General features: G+C 51.0%; 2 protein-coding genes across 5 annotated transcripts in view; one reads left to right on the top strand and one right to left on the bottom strand.

The window, feature by feature from the left end:
- LOC139767129 (uncharacterized) overlaps positions 1 to 1745 on the bottom strand; it is a 125317-nt gene extending 123572 nt beyond the window's left edge. Inside the window, exon 1 of one of the 3 annotated variants that reach the window (XM_071696141.1) lies at positions 1513 to 1745. In XM_071696141.1, the coding sequence (XP_071552242.1) occupies positions 1513 to 1572 (60 nt within the window). In that variant the 5' untranslated portion in view covers positions 1573 to 1745. The remainder of the gene's footprint in view (positions 1 to 1512) is intronic. The other 2 variants (XM_071696142.1, XM_071696143.1) reach the window with 2 other exon arrangements.
- The window catches only part of LOC139767128 (TBC1 domain family member 2B-like), a 168233-nt gene that overhangs the window by 143264 nt on the left and 6360 nt on the right, over positions 1 to 18609 (top strand). For both annotated transcript variants that reach the window (XM_071696139.1, XM_071696138.1), the window contains one exon: positions 18223 to 18300. In XM_071696139.1, the coding sequence (XP_071552240.1) occupies positions 18223 to 18300 (78 nt within the window). The remainder of the gene's footprint in view (positions 1 to 18222; positions 18301 to 18609) is intronic.

Genomic DNA, 18609 nt, shown 5'->3' with positions numbered 1-18609 from the left:
TCATGCTCAGCGGGTGCTGGGTCCAGCAGGCAACGTGAGGACCAGCGTGAAGCACCTGCAGTTGTGTGTCTTGGTGAGACATCAGGAAAAATACAGACTGTGATATTGTAATGCTAGTTCTTCGTCGAGTGATTACAGCACAGGTGTTGATCCCGGGCTGGCAGCACACACACACACACACACACACACACACACACACACACACACACACACACACACACACACACACACTGCTGGAGCAGTGGTCAGCATTTGCGACCCAGCCAGCGGTTTCGCATCCCAGACAGGGTGGCCAGCTCACCGCCAACCCGGCTGTTCATCTCCTTTGGGACTGGTCGTTGAATAGGTGCCTTGGCGTAAACTGAGGTGTATCTATGCAAATGCAAATGACTGCGCCACTTGCAGTAGCAGGGGAATGATGGACTCCTTTGAAGAGAATATTTCTCTGACGAGGCAGTCCCCCCAGTGGAAAAAAGGCCTCGCCAAGGGTGATTTTTTTGTTCCCACTCCCGGTATAACCTCATGCATGCGGAAGGGCCGGTATAAAATGTATTTTGATCACTGTACTAAAACCCCCCAGGCTGCAGCACTCCACGCAGGAGCAAGGAAATAATGGACTTCTTTGGAGCAAAAAGCTCTTTAACGAGGAGGCTCTTGCTCCTTCCCCTCAATTAGCATTCAAGATACATTGTCGCTGGCGTAATGAACCCACGATCGATAGGGTAAGAATGTCATTATTCTTTTTATATTATGAACTATAACAATGCAAGTATTACATGATGACATTATATATTTTTTTCCCACGCGAGGAACATCAACAAGACAGTATGTAGTATGTTAGCCAACAGCTTGACCCACTGTGCTGGCTACAGTCTCAGGTCAACAGGGACAGCCAGCCTCACCCAATATGGTGACCCGGGTCTCAGGTCAACTGGGGGCAGACAGCCAGACCCACACTGATGACTGGAGCCTCAAATCAGCCGCAGGGGCGTGGCGGAGCAGCCTCTCCCATACGGAGGCTACAGCCGAGCTCAGCAGGGGTGGGGTAGTCACACACATGGTACTGTTACACACCTATGTTGGCGTCACACATGGTACTGTTACACACCTATGTTGGCGTCACACATGGTAGTGTTACAGAACTATGTTGGCGTCACACATGGTACTGTTACAGGACTATGGTAGTGTAACAGGACCGTGATATCGTCACACCCATGGTGGTGTGACAGGGCCAGGTTAGCGTAACATCTATAGTAGTGTTACAGGAGCATGTTAGCGTCACTCCTGACACACCATCATGTCAGCGTCACACTGACGTGGTAGTGTCAGGAAGGAAGTGCTTCTGTTTCTCTTTGTTGAAGTCACGAGACGAACTTTGATGTAACAGGACGAGTGACGCGTGACGGTGGCGTTACGGGTAAGCCGCCACGTCTCGAATGTCGTCATAACATTTTAGATTCTGTTGAGAACAAGATGAACTGCATGAAGAACAGGAGAGCCATTTGGACTTACCTTAGCAGCAGCCAGACAGAGGAGGCCCAGGGCGAGGAGGAACACGACGGAGGTCTTCATGTTGGTCGGGGGTTCAGGCGACGCGCGACAGAGAGAGAGAGAGACACCAGGAGAAGCGAGACTGAGAGAGCCAAGGAGCAGACAGGGAAGGAACCGTCCCTAGCAGTGGTGCGGGACGCTCTGGCCGGGCGGGCGGCAGGTCGCGGGGAGGGCACCACAACCTCCGCTCGCTCTGATGGGGGAGGAGCCGGGCCTTCACGCAGCCAGGGGGGCGGGGCCTCACCCTAGGAACCAGGTCGTGCCGGGAGGAAGTTAACTCCACGTTAGTCCCACTAGTCCCAGACTCCTCACTACTGATCCCCTGCCTTAGTCTCTTTGTCCGTCTCACACAGTGACCCTATGACACCACACATCATCTCGGGTGTCGGGTCCGATGCCCAGCCTGTCCGGCCCAACACACACACACACACACACACACACACACACACACACACTTATGCCTCCAGAGACACGCTGTAGAACCATCGTTTTGCGACACAGCCACTCTTGAGTTTGTTGCGTTGGATCAGACCAACTGGAGCGGAGTGTCACCAGTGAGGCACTTCGTGGCGTGTCAGTCATTCACTGCAGCAGGAAAAATGGCATAGTCACGTGGCTGGCTGACTGACTGCTTCTGGTGCAGTAGCCATATTAATTAATATAAGACACCCTCCCCATTTGGGGTGTTCCTCAGTGAGAGGGTCTCACCAGCTTTTTCACCAGTTGTGTTTCACCAGCTGAGTGTCTCATCAGTTGTTTCACCAGCTGAGTGTCTCATCAGTTGAGTGTTTCAGTAACTAGGTCCCTCAGTAGCTTCATCACCAGAGTGCCTCATCAGTTGTACAAAGTAAATCCACAGTAAAGACACAGAGGCCAGAACATGAGGGAGTCAGGGGTTACACAGACTCGATTAGTAATTTACGATGTTCTCAGTGATGGAGATGTCCTGGTAGCGGTCTGTACGAGATGGATGGGCTCAGTGCGGGATTAGTGCCAAACTGCAACTTGGGGACGAAGGATCTTTGATGGCAGGAGGTGTCAATGGCGAGAACGGTGCTGCATCTTTTTTCGTAACTGTTAGGTGATGTACGGGTAATGACTGGAGTGAGTCAGAAGGACGAATCTAATTACTGCTTCGTGTGTTACGGAGAGAGAGAGAGAGAGAGAGTAGGGTGTGGGAGGCATGTATGAGTTTGGAATAAAAGTTGTGTAGCTGATCTTGAGTTACAACCTCTTCGTGAGTGTACATCTTCACTATGGCGTATTCACACACTTGGTACTGCCACCTCCTCACACTTATGAACGTAAGCATACACCCACACTTACTCCGTCTTGCAATATGCACTCACACTCATATACCTTCACACACTTGAATATTGGAGACGTGTGCGCCTGTGTACCGTTCTACACTCCTCCTTACATACACTCCCTCATGCTTAAGCTTCACTGTAACACACACTCACACACTCGCTATCCCACTCTAACACTCTGTAGAATCTCGCACATACACATACACTTAATGGTACGGCTTGATTACGACCCTACAGCATCACGCTCGTGGGGCATCGCTGCCCCAACACCACAACACAAAGTCTTACACACACACACACACACACACACACACACGCGAAGCGACAGATGCTCATGCCGCTGCTGTGTCCCCTCACTGTCCCAGTTGCACCAGCTGCCTCCCACCCTCAGACTGTTGCTGTTACTGCTTTGTGTTCTTTAACTGTCCCAGCTGCCTCCCCCCAACATTCACCCTCGCCGCTGCTGGTGCAGTAGAATAGCCCGAGACCTTACCCTTATCCTCATGACATTTGAGTCACCCGCTCGGCTCCTCTGGAAACAACGGCGTGTTGGAGCTTGTGGCCAGGTGGAGGAGCCGTTACCACCCCGCCAGACACAGCTCTGACCTAAGTCCACCTAGGGCCCACGTAAGGCTCAGGTCAAAAGCCAGGTCATCCTACCCAAGAGTCGTACCGTTATGCTCCCGTCGTGCTCCAGGGTCGCGTTGTCGTCCCCAAGGACCGCACCGTCGTGGCCAGCGTTCATACCATTGTGCTCAGTGGTCGTACCGTCGCTATCAAGGGTCGTTGCTTCATGAGCAAGGGTCGGACCGGTGTGCTCAAAAGGCCGAGAAGAAATTTTTGGGCTTTTAGCTTTCCCTGCTGGAGTCATGCCAGATATGCTTGACTGATGCAATCAATCCTGCTTGCCTGAGTGTGGAACCACCGCTCTTGTGTGTCGTACCGGTTGTGTCCACTTGTGGGTCTCCTCCCTCGTACCTCTCCCGTGTGTCATACATGGCCTCAACCGTTCACATCCCACACACCTCACTAACGTAGGACGTCCACTTGCCAGTCTCTCAGCCCGTACTTGCTGACATTATGCAAAACTCCTTTTTGTTGGTTGGGCAGCGCGCGTGCGCGCATGTTTCCTGGTTGTGTGCCGTTTTCTGAAATAGAAGAATGATGAACACCTGCACTTCATGAGAGCCACGTCTGGCGGGATCTATCATGCCTGACCTCAACACCCTCTCCTCCTGGGCTGGTGGGGGGGTTCATTGGCTTTTTTTTCCTCGCGACACATTTCGTCTCATTCCCACACACACACACACACACACACACACACACACACACACACACACATTCCCCCGTAGCTTCTCCGCCATTCCTGCGCACCTGTTCACAAGATGTGAGGACCAAGCGGTTGTCGCAGTGCTTCAGTTTGCCTTAGGAAAATTCGTCGCCCAAATCCTTCGTGAACATGTCCGTCAGCGTCCGTGTGTGTGTGATAGATTTATGATGGTAACTCCTGCTGGTCAATTGTGTCTATACATCTTACCCTAGAGATGGCATTTTGATTTCGGCCGTAATGATAATGAGAATAGTTTGTGAACCATATTGGCGAGATCTGCCTCATCTTTTTTCGACTGTCGGCGTGACGTTCATGCGTGTGTTTCCGATCGGCTCGTAGCGGCCTCTCCCCTAATGATCAAAACAGAATCATAACACTGTATCCAGGGTTGCCCAACATTGCTTTCCTCTTTTTGCGCGCGCGCGCGGCCGTCCGTGGAGAGTGTGTTGATGCCAGAGTTATATCCCAGGTCCGACTTTCGTCCCTGCCTGGTCTCCTTACGGTCATAAATCTTAGGAAAACCCAATTTTCCCATTTAGCTGTGACACTGAATGTCTGTATGTCTCCAGCTGTGAGTGGTGACTACTTTGGTCGGTTTAAAACATGATCGGGTCTTACACTGTCACTCTAGGCACAGTCCCGGGATGTATTGTGTTGTATTTGTGAACCGTGGTTACTGTATTCTGTTCTTGTTGTATCGATCTTTGCCTCCCGTCTGGTGGCTCCGCCCTGGCACAGCTTGGTGATGATGATGATGATGGTGGCGTTGAGGACGTGAGAGTGGTGGCGCCTCACTCCACACTGTAGGTGCACGGTTCCTGCCTCCTCCCCCATGCCAGGGTGACGCACTGAGGAGGCCCCCCCCCTCCCCCTCCTCGTCACCGGGAAGAAAGCCCTTATCTTGCCACTACATGTTGAGTGCATGATGCCGATTGGTCTGACGTGTGTGTGTGTGTGTGTGTGTGTGTGTGTGTGTGTGTGTGTAGAAGTTAATATTGTGACGTGGCAGCGATGGTCGAGTCATAATACCACCATGTAGACTGCTTAAGATATATGAATGAGGTGGAGAGGGGCCAACCAGGACCCAGTCCCTCCATCTGTGGGGATTCGTACGTACGTATGGCCGTTGTCTGCAGCAGTGAAGGGCTGCGTAGATCAGTATGTGCAGCAGCGAAGGGCTACGTAGATCAGTGTGTTCGGCAGCGAAGGGCTGCGTAGATCAGTGTGTGCGGCAGCGAAGGGCTGCTTAGATCAGTGTGTGCGGCAGCGAAGGGCTGCGTAGATCAGTGTGTGCGGCAGCGAAGGGCTGCGTAGATCAGTGTGTGCGGCAGCGAAGGGCTGCGTAGATCAGTGAGTGGAGTTAACGAGACCTGTAGTGAGGCGGATCAGAGGAATACCACCACTCCACTCTGCACCCATCCATGGTGTGATGTGGAAGGGGAAAGTAATGTGGATCTAGACATTGTGGACAACACACACGTGTACCACCCTGCCGTACACGTACACACACACACACACTCCTGAAGCGTAAAGCATCACCCAGTCTGGAAGCAATGACGCTATACTGCACCTACGAAAGAAGATAAGAACCTGACGTGATGATAGAACTGTTGGTCGGGAGGAGGAGTTTTCATTCGGTTAGGATCGTCAGGTCACCTGAGGGACTGACTCTCAGTCATATCCTCCAGGTGAAGGTAAACTAATGCTCTCCAGCCCTCACGAGGAATGTTGAATCTTACGATCTCTCAGGACCTCCATCGCCTTCTCACGGTTGTAGATGCTGAATCTACATGTTGAGTCCGTACGTGTCAACGACAATGACCTGTTTTGTGGCTTCGCAAATGTAGAGTGTCCTCCTACCGGGGAGTTCGCGTCCCACTTGACTACATTTGATCACGACGGTTCAGAGGAAAGGTCAGGAGGAGGTGGGCGGCCCTGGCCAGGGTGGGGTTGCTCAGACCTGGTGCCATTGGGGAGGATGAGCTATCGTCAGTAGCCTGACCCAGGACACTTGTTGTATTGGAACCTGACCTGAAGATGTGTCCTACTAGATTCCTCCAGCTGTATTGATCTGTCTAGACCAACAGGTTGTACCGCTGGCCAAGGGTGCGGACAACAGGTTGTACCGCTGGCCAAGGGTGCGGACAACAGGTTGTACCGCTGGCCAATGGTGCGGGACAACAGGTTGTACCGCTGACCAAGGGTGCGGGACAACAGATTGTATATGTGGACAAAGTTCAGATCTGGCCATGAAAATGGAGGACTTGCTTGTGTGGCAGCAAGGAAGACCAGGTCCTGAGTGTACACTTGTGTTGACTAGTTCACTGAGCGCTGCTGACGGGGAACATACCTGACACACAGGCTGATCTTGATGTTTGATTTCATGTTTTGATTCACTTTATAATTCATGAAACGCTCAGCGACTGTCAAATTAAAAGAAAGGTCGTTACCCGTGACAAGGTTATCGACCCGGGTAAGGGAAGCCCACAGAAACCCGGCCTGGAGCCCATTATCCACTTGTTGATAATAATGATAATGATGATGATGATGATGATAATAATAATGTTAAAGGTGTTGTTTGTTATTATTGGTAATGACAGTATCATCATCGTTGTGACATTTACGAATCATGTGCAAGGCAAGTCCGTTGTACTTCAGGATCCTACCGTCGTGGTTTAAGATCCTACCGTCGTGGTTTAGGATCCTACCGTCGTGGTTTAGAATCGCATGGTTCAGTGAGGATAATGATGTCGTTGTTGTAGTGTCGTCTTCTCCCAGCAGTGAATACCACACACACACACACACACACACACACACACACACACACACACACACACACCAGCCAGAGCCACTCGTGGTCTGTGCCTGGCTGCGTGTCTTACACTCCCGCAGGCAGGATAAGCTTGCTTGGTGAGGCAGTCCGGCTTTAGTGTCTGCTGGAGACGTTCTGGCCGTCACATACCGCATGGCCCCTCCTGTGTACGAACAGTGTGTGTGTGTGTGTGTGTGTGTGTGTGTGTGTGAGGGATGGTAGAATCCCTCGTATACTGCACCTCACCCTCCCACCTGCACCGTAGATGATACGGAGGAGCTGACTCATCCCAGAAGATTGGAGACGTTATATGTGTAACCCAGGATGATATACGGGGGTCTGGGCAGCCCAGGATGATACAGAGGTATCAGGATCCTAGGATGATATACAGGGGTATCAGGAGCCCAGGATGATATACAGGGGTATTAGGAGCTTAGGATGATACAGAGGTCTTGGGATGAAAGACGACATGAGGAGCTTAGAATGCTACTAGCCTCATTGAGCTTCAGTACAGTGATAGACCTTCTGTGCATTATACTATGTGAGGGGTGACGGCCAGCTAGACACACACTGGTATGGGACAGCCATCCTTCACCGACAGCCAGTGTTGCGAGGGTCACACTTTCAGCAGGGGCTGTACACTGCTCTCTCCGTCGACGCCACCTGCTGAAATCCAGCAGTTGGCAATTAAATCTTTAAGCCTTGATGAGAGAAAACTGGGTTGTGTCGTTGACAGTCTGGAGTGGTTAACGATCGTTAACCGACACGTGAGACGCTGATTGTTTGGTGACGCGATGTATATAGTCGTGGCGTGTACGTGGTCATTCACCGAGGTGATCCGTGGTGAGGCAGGATGGATTGATTATCGACAGTGGCAGCGTGAGCGGCTGTCCTCTTGCCTCAAGGACTCTATACAGGCGGAATCAAGCCGTCACAGGTGCCACACAGGCAGGGGGGGGGGTTGATATCCGTGACCACCTGGGAAACTTTGTTCCCCCTCGCCTTCCTGCGGTGCTGTGGTCGTCTGTCAACACACACACATACACACACACACACACAGCACAGAGGTAATTGGGTTGTTATATATTTTAAGTGTTGTGTGGTCTTCGTAGAGAGGTCAAAGGGTAGGTTATGGATAGGACGACGTGAGAGCGGTCATACCGGTTGAATCAGGATGAGTAAGGACGTGGGTGGACCTGAGGTGGGTCATCTGCGCTGACCTGGGGTAGGTAGTGACGTGGATGGACCCGTGAGAGGTCATCCCCGTGACTGAGGGTGAGCAGGGATCTGGTTGGACGTGAGATTAGGTCAGCCTTGCTGGCTGAGGAAGAAACCAAAAAGGTTCCCACCGCCCCTCAGGCTCCCCTCCTCAGCGCTGTAGTTGACCACTCCGGTCGTCTTGTGTCAGCCAACGGTCATTGTCTCTCTATGTTTTGTGGGTAAACAGTCGTGTGTCTGGGTGTGTTGTCTAAGCCGACCTAAGGCTCTCGGCGCTCCTCCTCCTCCCCCTCCACACTGGGACATTCTGCGCCGCCAGTTCCAGCACATTCTTGTGAGGGGTTTGTCGCCTCAGCACAATATTAGATGGAGTTTCAGAAGGCGGGCTGTGGCTGTTTGAGGATGCTTGTGTCGGGCTTGAAGTGCTGCCCACGGGGAGTTATGTCTGGTGCTTAGGTGGGGCTAGGGGACACACACACACACACACACACACACACACACACACACACACACACACACACACACACGCCTAGGCCAGACGGGATCCGCCCCCTCACTCACACACTCTCCGCACCTCTCATTGCTCTATGCACTCCTACAGCATGGCAGCTTGGGCGCAAAACAACCTCTCCCTCACCATGAGAGTTCTTGATGGGGTTGGGGGTAGAGAAAACCTGGGGCATGTGGTAGTCTTGGTGAAATGTTCTTGTAGAAATTACCGTATGGAAGGCCAGAGTCTGCGAAGACAAGCCACGGGATCTTCAAGTCATGTTATGGAGGGTCGGGGAATACGTAATTATCCGTGGAAGTAGGAGGTGGGCAGCGTAAGGTTGACCGTAGCTGAGCCCCAGTAGATGATGTGCGGGGCTCGTAGACTTCCCCTGCCAGGGCGACACTACTGGAGGAGTGCTGCCAAGTAGACCGCTTAGTGTACTTAGCTGGGAACGTGACCCAGGTACACGAGTAGTAGGGTGCGACTTCCCTGCTGGCAGTATGAGAGTTGTGGTAGTCGGGGAGATGGAGTGGAGATTCTGGTAGAGGAGGATGGCTGGAGATGTGGTTGAGGAGGAGGCTAGTGGAGTAGGTAGCAGGTAGTGGTAGAGATTGTGGGTGTAGAGGGGAGGTGGGCGGTGGTGTTGGGTGGGTGAGGGTGAGGAAGTCTGCGGTCTCCCGCCTGCCAGAGTCAAGTATGTGACCGTTCGGCTGTGAGGGTCGGCCCGCGCCAGACTGCCTTAATATTTGATGACCCTCCCCTCCCTTCCCTCTAGCCTCCCGACTTCTGACCCCGGCCACCCTTTGATCTCCAGCCCTAGCTGTTCGCCCGGCTGGTGTGCTAGGCTTACTAAGGCTCTTCATCCTGTATTATAACCTCTGCGCTAATTACACGCCTCCCTTACTTCATATATGAACCTCAAGCATCTTTTTTTCCTTTTTATATTATATTTATATTAATGATGTCCCTGGAAAGCGACTGGAAGGCAAGATGCTTCCCACCTGTGCGTCCGTGTAAGTGTGTTTGTGTATGGCTTGATTGATGGTATATATTCAGAGTTCAAAACTCTATTCTGAAGAGATAAGGGACGACGTGCACAGCAGGTATACTGCACCTCCTTCAGTATCACCAGTTGTAAGTTGGTAGTGTAGTTCGACCTTACCTTCAGCTGTGGATGAGGTTAAAGATTTGCATTATTTGTCTTTGTATATTTGAGACTTGGAAATTATATTATGATGGCCATAAATGAATTATTACAAAATGTATCATTGTTGTGAACTTTTTTTTTTACTGTATCTCTGAATATATTACCTATTTTATGCAATCAGTTCCACACACATTGGTTTATGGACTAAACTGAAAGATCGTAGAATTGCGACACATCTGTTGAAAATATACATGCGACATTCTGGTGGACGCAAATGAATCTTAACCATATAATCGTATGTTGAAGTTAGACACATTTCCCAACACTAAATTTCCACTTATAAACCAGTTATATGCCCGCCTCTGTATTTATAAGTTTGGCACTACAGTTATCACAGTCAGTCTGTATCCAGTGGCCGCGTAGGAGCTGTCGCACCCTTCCCAGATGCCGCTTTCTCCTTCCCTCGTGTGTTCACATATTCTTTTCCTCTCATGTTTATTGCCTGAGATAATTCATGTGTGTAGAATACTGCTGCGTCCGGAATGGTCGTTCTTAAAGCAGAATTGCATCATGAAAAGTCAGGAAATTACTTGCCTGTTAATCCTCCTACGCTGGAAGATTCGGAAGAACCCCTTATAAATGTGTGTGTGTGTGTGTGTGTGTGTGTGTGTGTGTGTGTGTGTGTGTGTGTGTGTTGGGGTAAAGGTTCGGTGGGCAGGAGGGAGTTAAGATTGAGGGCCAGAGTTTGGGTCCAGTCTTCAAGCATTTAGATATTCTCGTGGTGTTAAGAGGAGCAGAGGATGCAAGCCCATCTATCATGTTTCAGCCACCCCGCATATTTTTCCTCCCGAGTCTGTCGCGCATCAGGATATTGACGTAGGTATGCCAAGGGCGGAGGTTCACCCGGCGGTGAGGCTGAACTGTACGCATCATCGTCTTCTGTGTAACACCTGACTACTGGTGCTCAGTCTCTGGTTGCGACAGCATCGGACGGAACCCGTCGTTGCTTGGGTCTTGAGCGTTGGATGACGACTGAGTGTGTACCTTTCTCTTGCTTCCGTAACCCCTTGATCGCGACGGTACGACCCTAGAGCACGACGGTACGACCTTTGGAGGAGAAATGATCATCATACCCAAGGGTCGTGCAGTCATGTTCAAAGGGTTAGGGTGTGTCGGGTTGCACGAATATTCTCCCTTTCATACACACACATACCCACCCTTACACACACTCCCCTCAACTATGGGCCCTTACAGGAATGTGCATATGAGGTTAGGGTTTCATAGGGACACAGATACTGGCCCCAAACGTGCCAGGAGTTGGGGTGCCCTCACGGGGACGCCCACACACTAGGCCCAACATGTGCGTGGTGGTGGTGGGGTAGAGGGGGAGGGATGCGCATTTGGTGAAGACCTCCATAAACCCGACTTTCATGTCGTATTACATGGGGGCAACTGCTGGAGGAGTCGTGGCGAACGTGCTTAGGAAACTGCTGGGGGCCGTGGCTGATGCAGAGGTCGTGCCGGTGAAGGGTCGTGGCTGGTGCGGATGTCGTTGGTGGTGCAGAGGTCGTGGCTAGTGCAGAGGTTGTGGCTGGTGCAGAGGTCGTGGCGGTGAAGGTGTTGTGGAGGGCGGTGTAGATGGGAGGGCGACCACAGCGTCTGGTGACTGGCCAGACAGGACAAGAGATATGCAGGGAAGTGTCGGGCTTCCTTACAGCCACCACACTGGTCCTGGACGGGGCGGGTTTGTTCCTATCCACAAGGAAGGCTTCTGCCGGCACCTGTGGTGACTTGATGAGGCACCAGAGGTCTTTTTGCTTCCTTTAGCCTATGGTACATGACTGAAGCAGGAGGGTGTTCCTGCAGCTGTCGCCAAAGATTGTTGCTGTAGGAAGTGATGGTATCCTTCAGCTCCTGGTGTGTTTCCGCAGGATATACACAAACTGCTGCGCCTGATGAGTTCCATTAGCACCAAGTGTTCCTCCTTGAGCCCTTGAGGCATATTGTAGCATTTAACGGGTTCCTGCTGCACCTGTGGTGTTCCCGTAACACCTCGTGTTCTTGCGGCACCTATGGTGTTCCTGCAGCACCTGTGGTGTTCCTGCAGTACCTGTGGTGTTCCTTCAGCACCTGTGATGTTCCTGCAGCACCTGTGGTGTTCCTTCAGCACCTGTGGTGTTCCTTCAGCACCTGTGGTGCTCCTTCAGCACCTGTAGTGTTCCTGCAGCACCTGTGGTGTTCCTTCAGCACCTGTAGTGTTCCTGCAGCACCTGTGGTGTTCCTTCAGCACCTGTAGTGTTCCTGCGGCACCTGTAGTGTTCCTGCAGCACCTGTGGTGATCCTGCAGCACCTGTGGTGTTCCTGCAGCACCTGTGGTGTTCCTGCAGCACCTGCAGTGTTCCTGCAGCACCTGCAGTGTTCCTGCACGCCTGTGGTGTTCCTGCAGCACCTGTAGTGTTCCTGCAGCACCTGTAGTGTTCCTGCAGCACCTGTGGTGTTCCTGCAGCACCTGTAGTGTTCCTGCAGCACCTGTAGTGTTCCTGCAGCACCTGTGGTGTACCTTCAGCACCTGTGGTGTTCCTGCAGCACCTGTGGTGTTCCTGCAGCACCTGTAGTGTTCCTGCAGCACCTGTGGTGTACCTTCAGCACCTGTGGTGTTCCTGCAGCACCTGTAGTGTTCCTGCAGCACCTGTAGTGTACCTTCAGCACCTGTGGTGTACCTTCAGCACCTGTGGTGTTCCTGCAGCACCTGTGGTGTTCCTGCAGCACCTGTGGTGTTCCTGCAGCACCTGTGATGTTCCTTCAGCACCTGTGGTGTACCTTCAGCACCTGTAGTGTTCCTGCAGCACCTGTAGTGTTCCTGCAGCACCTGTGGTGTACCTTCAGCACCTGTGGTGTTCCTGCAACACCTGTGGTGTTCCTTCAGCACCTGTGGTGTTCCTGCAGCACCTGTGGTGTTCCTTCAGCACCTGTGGTGTTCCTGCAGCACCTGTGGTGTTCCTGCAGCACCTGTGGTGTTCCTTCAGCACCTGTGGTGTTCCTGCAGCACATGTGGTGTTCCTTCAGCACCTGTGGTGTTCCTGCAGCACCTGTGGTGTTCCTGCAGCACCTGTGGTGTTCCTGCAGCACCTGTGGTGTTCCTTCAGCACCTGTGGTGTTCCTGCAGCACCTGTGGTGTTCCTTCAGCACCTGTGGTGTTCCTGCAGCACCTGTGGTGTTCCTTCAGCACCTCGCTTACACATCAACACCCAGTATTTAAGGCTGTCATCGTCAGTAAGTTGTTGACCTTCCTCTTGCTTCCAGACAGACCTTCCCCGCCCTCAGACGTCCATCCTGGCCTCGTGTGCTGGAGACAAGTAGTGTCTGCATGTGCTGAGTTACCTTGGCTCTGAGGCGGCCACCGTCCGCCGACCCTGTGTTGCTTACACTGTGTCTGGGCCGGTGTTCCCGGATCGGTTCCCTCCAGTAACTCAGGGAGTAAATAATTACTCAGCATTAATGTCAGGAGCAGCTGAACCCATCACTGCTTATTCATACCCCAGAGGCAGAAAGATTTTTTTTTTTGTAGGATTGATGCTTTTGGAGTTGCTGGGGGTTGAGACTAGAGAGGCGAACGTGCGGTAGTCATGGGTGAAGGGTTCCTGTAACCCAGCCCAAGTCTCGATCGGAGGTACATAGATAGAGGAATCAGATTTCTTCAGTATAGTTGTTCATTCATGTTCTGATAATGTGGAATCTCATCTTGCTCTCAGAACGAGATAGAAGGAGGAATGGGGAGAGATGAGCAACATGTGAACGTCTGGATGAAAACCACTTGGTTCAATCTACGTGTTGTCGGATGACCGTGAGCACGTCCGTGCTACCTCCACGACAGGTTCTGCTGGCCCATAGTAAATACACAGGAGTCACCTGACTCATCTTAGTGAAGGAGGAGGTGACAGGAATATTTCCATACCGCTCAGGGGGTTGCTGTTGGGGGATGGTGGGTGCTGAGCTGTGCTACAGTCCACTGTGCCTCTTTACGGTGCTGAGTGGTGGTTTGGGCGTCTGCTGACCTACCTGCTTAATAGAGCCGCCCATAAACTCAGACTGCTACCATCCTGTCGCTGCTGCTACTGCGTCTGATTATCCTCCCGCTGTGCCTACTGTTGCTGCTCCTCCGGCTGTTTCTGCTGCAATCGCACGCTTGATATCGCTCCTGTTCTTGCGTTGATATGCTGGACGCATCTTCTTGTTCTTGCTACTCCTCCTGTTGTGTGTAGCGTTGTTTCTGCTGTTCTAGATTCCCATGCAGCTGCTCCTGCTGTTGTGGGTGATGCTACTGCTGGTGCTGCCACCTTTGATGTTGCTACTTTCTCATACTTTTAGTGAGGAAACAGCTGTTTCTGCAGCTGCTTTAGTCGTGGTGTTCATGGTGTTGCTGTTGGAGTTGGTTGGTGATGATGAGTGATGGTGTTGGAGGGAGGAGCGAGTGAGGGAGGTTGGTGGGCGGCTGGGTCAGCAGACGACACCCGGCCACCTCTGGTACTCAGCACACTGGACACGTCCAGCCAGCCAGCCGGGCGCGGCGCCCCCCTCGGGAGGCCCTGCAGGTGGTGGGTGGGAGGCCAGGTGCCGGCCGTGGACGATGGCGGCAGGAGGGAGAAAGAGGAGGAATATGAGGAGTAAAGGGTAGGGGAGATGGTAAGAGCAGCGCGCGCACCGGGGTAGAGGTCGAGCAATGGGTGCGCCCCTTCGCCTGTGCAGCATATGTTGTACGCTAACCCTCAGCTCGACGCCCACTCCCTTAACTGGTGTCTTGAATTCAGTCTCATAGTTCAGGAGAGAGAGAGAGAGAGAGAGAGAGAGAGAGAGAGAGAGAGAGAGAGAGAGAGAGAGAGAGAGAGAGATCGTGCCGCGCAGTGATGTTGGTGACGCGTGATTCCCAGAATGAGGAAGGAAAATCCTAGTGTCTCTCATGGTGGAGGGTGGGAGCGAGCACCTGCCTCCCTTCTGCTGGGGTGATGGCGTCTCGGGCGGCTGTGGCCGGCCCTCCCTACCGCCCACTGGTGGTGACTCCGGCACCATTGTCCTCTCTGACAACACAAAGACCAGTTCCACCCGCCTGAGGGTGGACGGAGTAGGCGTGGGGGGACTCGGACTGACGTATACATTTCTTCCGGTCTGCGACGCCAGCGGGTAGACTGGACGATGAGCCAGGGACACTAGACTGGGTCTGGTAGTGGTGGTGGAAGCAGGGCTGGACTTCCACCACACCAGGAGACTACTACGCCCACGCTGCCAGCCAGGGTTGTGCACACAGCAATGTGGTTCCTCTTTCTCCTGGTACAGGAAACTTTAATCTCTCAAGCGAGACATACAGTGGTCTCTGCCATGTCACATCACGCGCTGCCAGTTCAGTTTTCATCGCTTAATAAAGGAAGATCATGTTATGGCCAGTGTCAAAAGTATCAGTATATATGATATGATATAGACACGTAGACACAGATACACACGTGATGTTCATTCAAGGCCACCATTTAAGAATCGGTCCACTTTTTGCCAGCGTGTATTACTGGGAGTGTAACGTGAGACAGAGCCGTGCACCAGCCATGGCACTACACCACAGTGGCACAGACCAGTCATCCAACAAACAGTAATTGATACCCCTCACCCCAGTCCTGCTCGCGTTACGGATATTCCTCAGACTACAGATAACCGTTGACGTGGTAGAATTAAACCCAGTGTACATTTTAGGACAATGTAGTGAGACAAGGAGGATCAGGTGACTGAACCCATTAAGTTGTATGGTGGGATAAGCGCGGCCGTGGTACAGGGGGGGGGAAGATTAGGGACGCGGTAGATAGTCGGTGTCTTCGTCATCAGGTGCTTGACTAAGGCTGTCACTCGTAACCAAGAGGACGGAGTGTACTAACCTCAGTCATGTGCGTGTGGCCATGGTGGTCCAGAGAGCAGGGTTAGCTAGGAGGTTCACCGAGTGGCTGTGGTTGAGTCGTTTCACTTGGCATGGTCATCATGGTTGAGTTGTTTGGTATATCCAGGTTCCATGTTAGCAGTCACACTGGTTCACATTGTACACCTTACAGTGGTGTTAATGGGAGCCATTCGGTTGGTGTGATCAGGGCTGTGTTCATTGGTGTGGTACGATAGGTTTAGTAGGCGTGATCTATAGGCATGATCAGAGCAATTTCGGTCAGTTTGGGTCATGAGTTGTAGTTTAATGGGTTCATTGGGCGTGGTCAGAGCGGTTCAGTAGTCGTAGATACCGAATTTGTAGCCCTGATACAGTGGGTGTGGTAGTTGGGCAGGCCTGTGTGCGTGCAGTGGTTCACTGAACACAATACGGTTGTCATGAACAGGGAGGACTGCTTTGTTGGGCGTGGAATATACTTTTGATTTTACGTCAGAGTGGAAGACGTTCTGCCTCTGAAGATGGAGTATCCTCAAACTCATCCACAGTATCACAAGCCTCTTGGGTATGATGCTTGGCTCAAGGGTCGTTCAGTCACGCTCAAGGGTCGTACCATCGTGCTTGCTGGGCGAACTGGAAACTCGCATGTATGGTGTCATACGGTCAGTAACCTTTAACCCTCATGTTCCTTCATGATCTGTTTCAGCGACCAATACAGTACAGTACGACTTTTGAGCTTCATGAAAGTAAAAACCACTTTCTCCGTTTCTCTCACTTCTACGTCAGTGATGGGAAAATAGGAAGATGGTCGCAACGCTGTTGTGTGGTAAGAGAGCCCCACAGTGGTAGGTAGGGGGACAGACGTGATGTGGCAGGCGGTGTGAGGGGAAGACCCGTAGCTACTTTGGTGGCGCCAATACTAACCTGATTGTTGAGGTTGGTCCGCCAGGGGTCACCTCCATCCTGCTACCTGATACTACTGCTCCTGCTCCTGCCACTCTTGATTCTGCTGCGTTACTCATATTTCTTCTCTTGCTGGTGCTTCTGTCACTGCTTTGCTCGTATTCCTAATGGTGTTACCATTACTGCTACTTTGTCTGTACCTAATTATACTAATGTTGTTACTATTTATCTCCCGTTTCTAATGCTGCTGTCGATGATGGTGGCACTCCTACTTATTGTTAGGTGCTGCTGCTGCTTGAGGCTGATTTTCTTATTTTCATCCACACAAAATTTAACCTTCGCTCACACATGCTTCTTTATTACGTTCTCTCACATTGCTGCATGGCTTCGTAAAAAACAATATTTGTTATCACTTTTTTGTCATTTATTTCTTTCTCTCTTCAGTACTGTGGCTTTTCTCCCTGCCTGTTACCTTATCAGTTTCCCATTTATGATGGATGGCGTGGTATTTGCGATGCAGGGCGTAGTGGGTGGTTGTGTTGGAGGGTTTGGTGGTGTTGGTTGTGGTGATTGGGTTGGAGGGCGTGGTGGTGGTGCTTATGGGTGACGGCGTGTCTGGGAAGGGCTAGGTTGGGGGAGAGGGGTGGCTGGCTGGCTGGTATGTATCCCAGACACAACAAAAACCTGGAGTTTTTGCATTGGTTCCGGACCAGTTGGTGTTGTGTGGGCCAGCAGGGCCATGTCCTCGTTTGTAGTCGCACACTTGCCACTCATCCGCTTCATCTAAATGGTTAACTTGCCACAACTGACATCCAGAGTGCTGTTAGAAAATCTCTGGATATGAATCCATCTTGAAATGGAATATAAGAAATTGTCTTGAACATGGCATCATACCTCTTCCTGTATGTTAAATCTTAACATAATATGAAATTTGTAATTGCATCATGATTTTTCTTAAAAGTTCCAGGGTACTCAGCTCATGGTATAAGCTTAGGTTCCAAGATCCATATATACCCCAGAATTTATTTCTTATATTACCCAAGGCATCTCTCTCTCTCTCTCCATTCTTCTGAGATCTCTGGGACGTGATATACAATGTTTTGAGCTCAGGAGGACGACTCTTGAGTATGACTATACGACCACTGAACATGAAGGTACTACCCTTTATACGATGGTTTGGTCATCGACCTCACCCTTAAGGGTTCAGTCAAAGGCCAAGCCATCACACTTAGAGGTTGTACCATCATGCTCTAGAAGTAGCCACAAGAGGATCGTGCGCTATGTGCAAGCTGGTGGTTTCTAATATATTACACTGGATGCCTGTTTTTTAGGAACAGATATTTACTTCTTTTATGTATGTGTGACAAATTAACTTATTATTGCAGTTTGTTTCAAAGGAATCCCCAGTATTAATGCCCTGATGCTCTAGGTTATACATACTACTATATACAAAATATGAAGCTGTTGCTTTAACTGGGTATTTGCAAAGAACTGCTTTCATTTTAATAGCTGATTTTCATTACATTTCTTTTTTTTCTGTTTTTCAGGCAGCCTTCCACAAAGTGAATCCACTGTCAATGCGCTACCTGCGGAACAGACGGGCCCACCACATTGCCATTGTCAAGGTAGCACAGGCTCATTTTATCACTGCTTTCCAAAACTGCCTATCGCCTGAGAGAGTGAGGCATGCCCTCAGTGTGTATATTTACTTATATATATCCTACTATTTTTCTCAAACCCTTTCTTCTCGTTCCTGTTGTCTAATTATTTGCCCTGTAACTAATATGGAATAGCTTAAGATTCTTATTTATATTATCCATGATTTAGTATGATTCTTGTTATATTTTACAGTATTCATTCCTTCCTATCTTGCACTCCAGATATTGCCAAACTGCAGTGTTATCTACATGTTTGTGCAAAGTATATCTGCATTC

The sequence above is a fragment of the Panulirus ornatus genome, chromosome 59 (assembly GCF_036320965.1).
Source record: "Panulirus ornatus isolate Po-2019 chromosome 59, ASM3632096v1, whole genome shotgun sequence".
Classification (NCBI taxonomy): Eukaryota; Metazoa; Arthropoda; class Malacostraca; order Decapoda; family Palinuridae; genus Panulirus; species Panulirus ornatus.
Note: the sequence above shows the minus strand (reverse complement) of the source record. Positions and strands in the feature narration are given on the sequence as shown.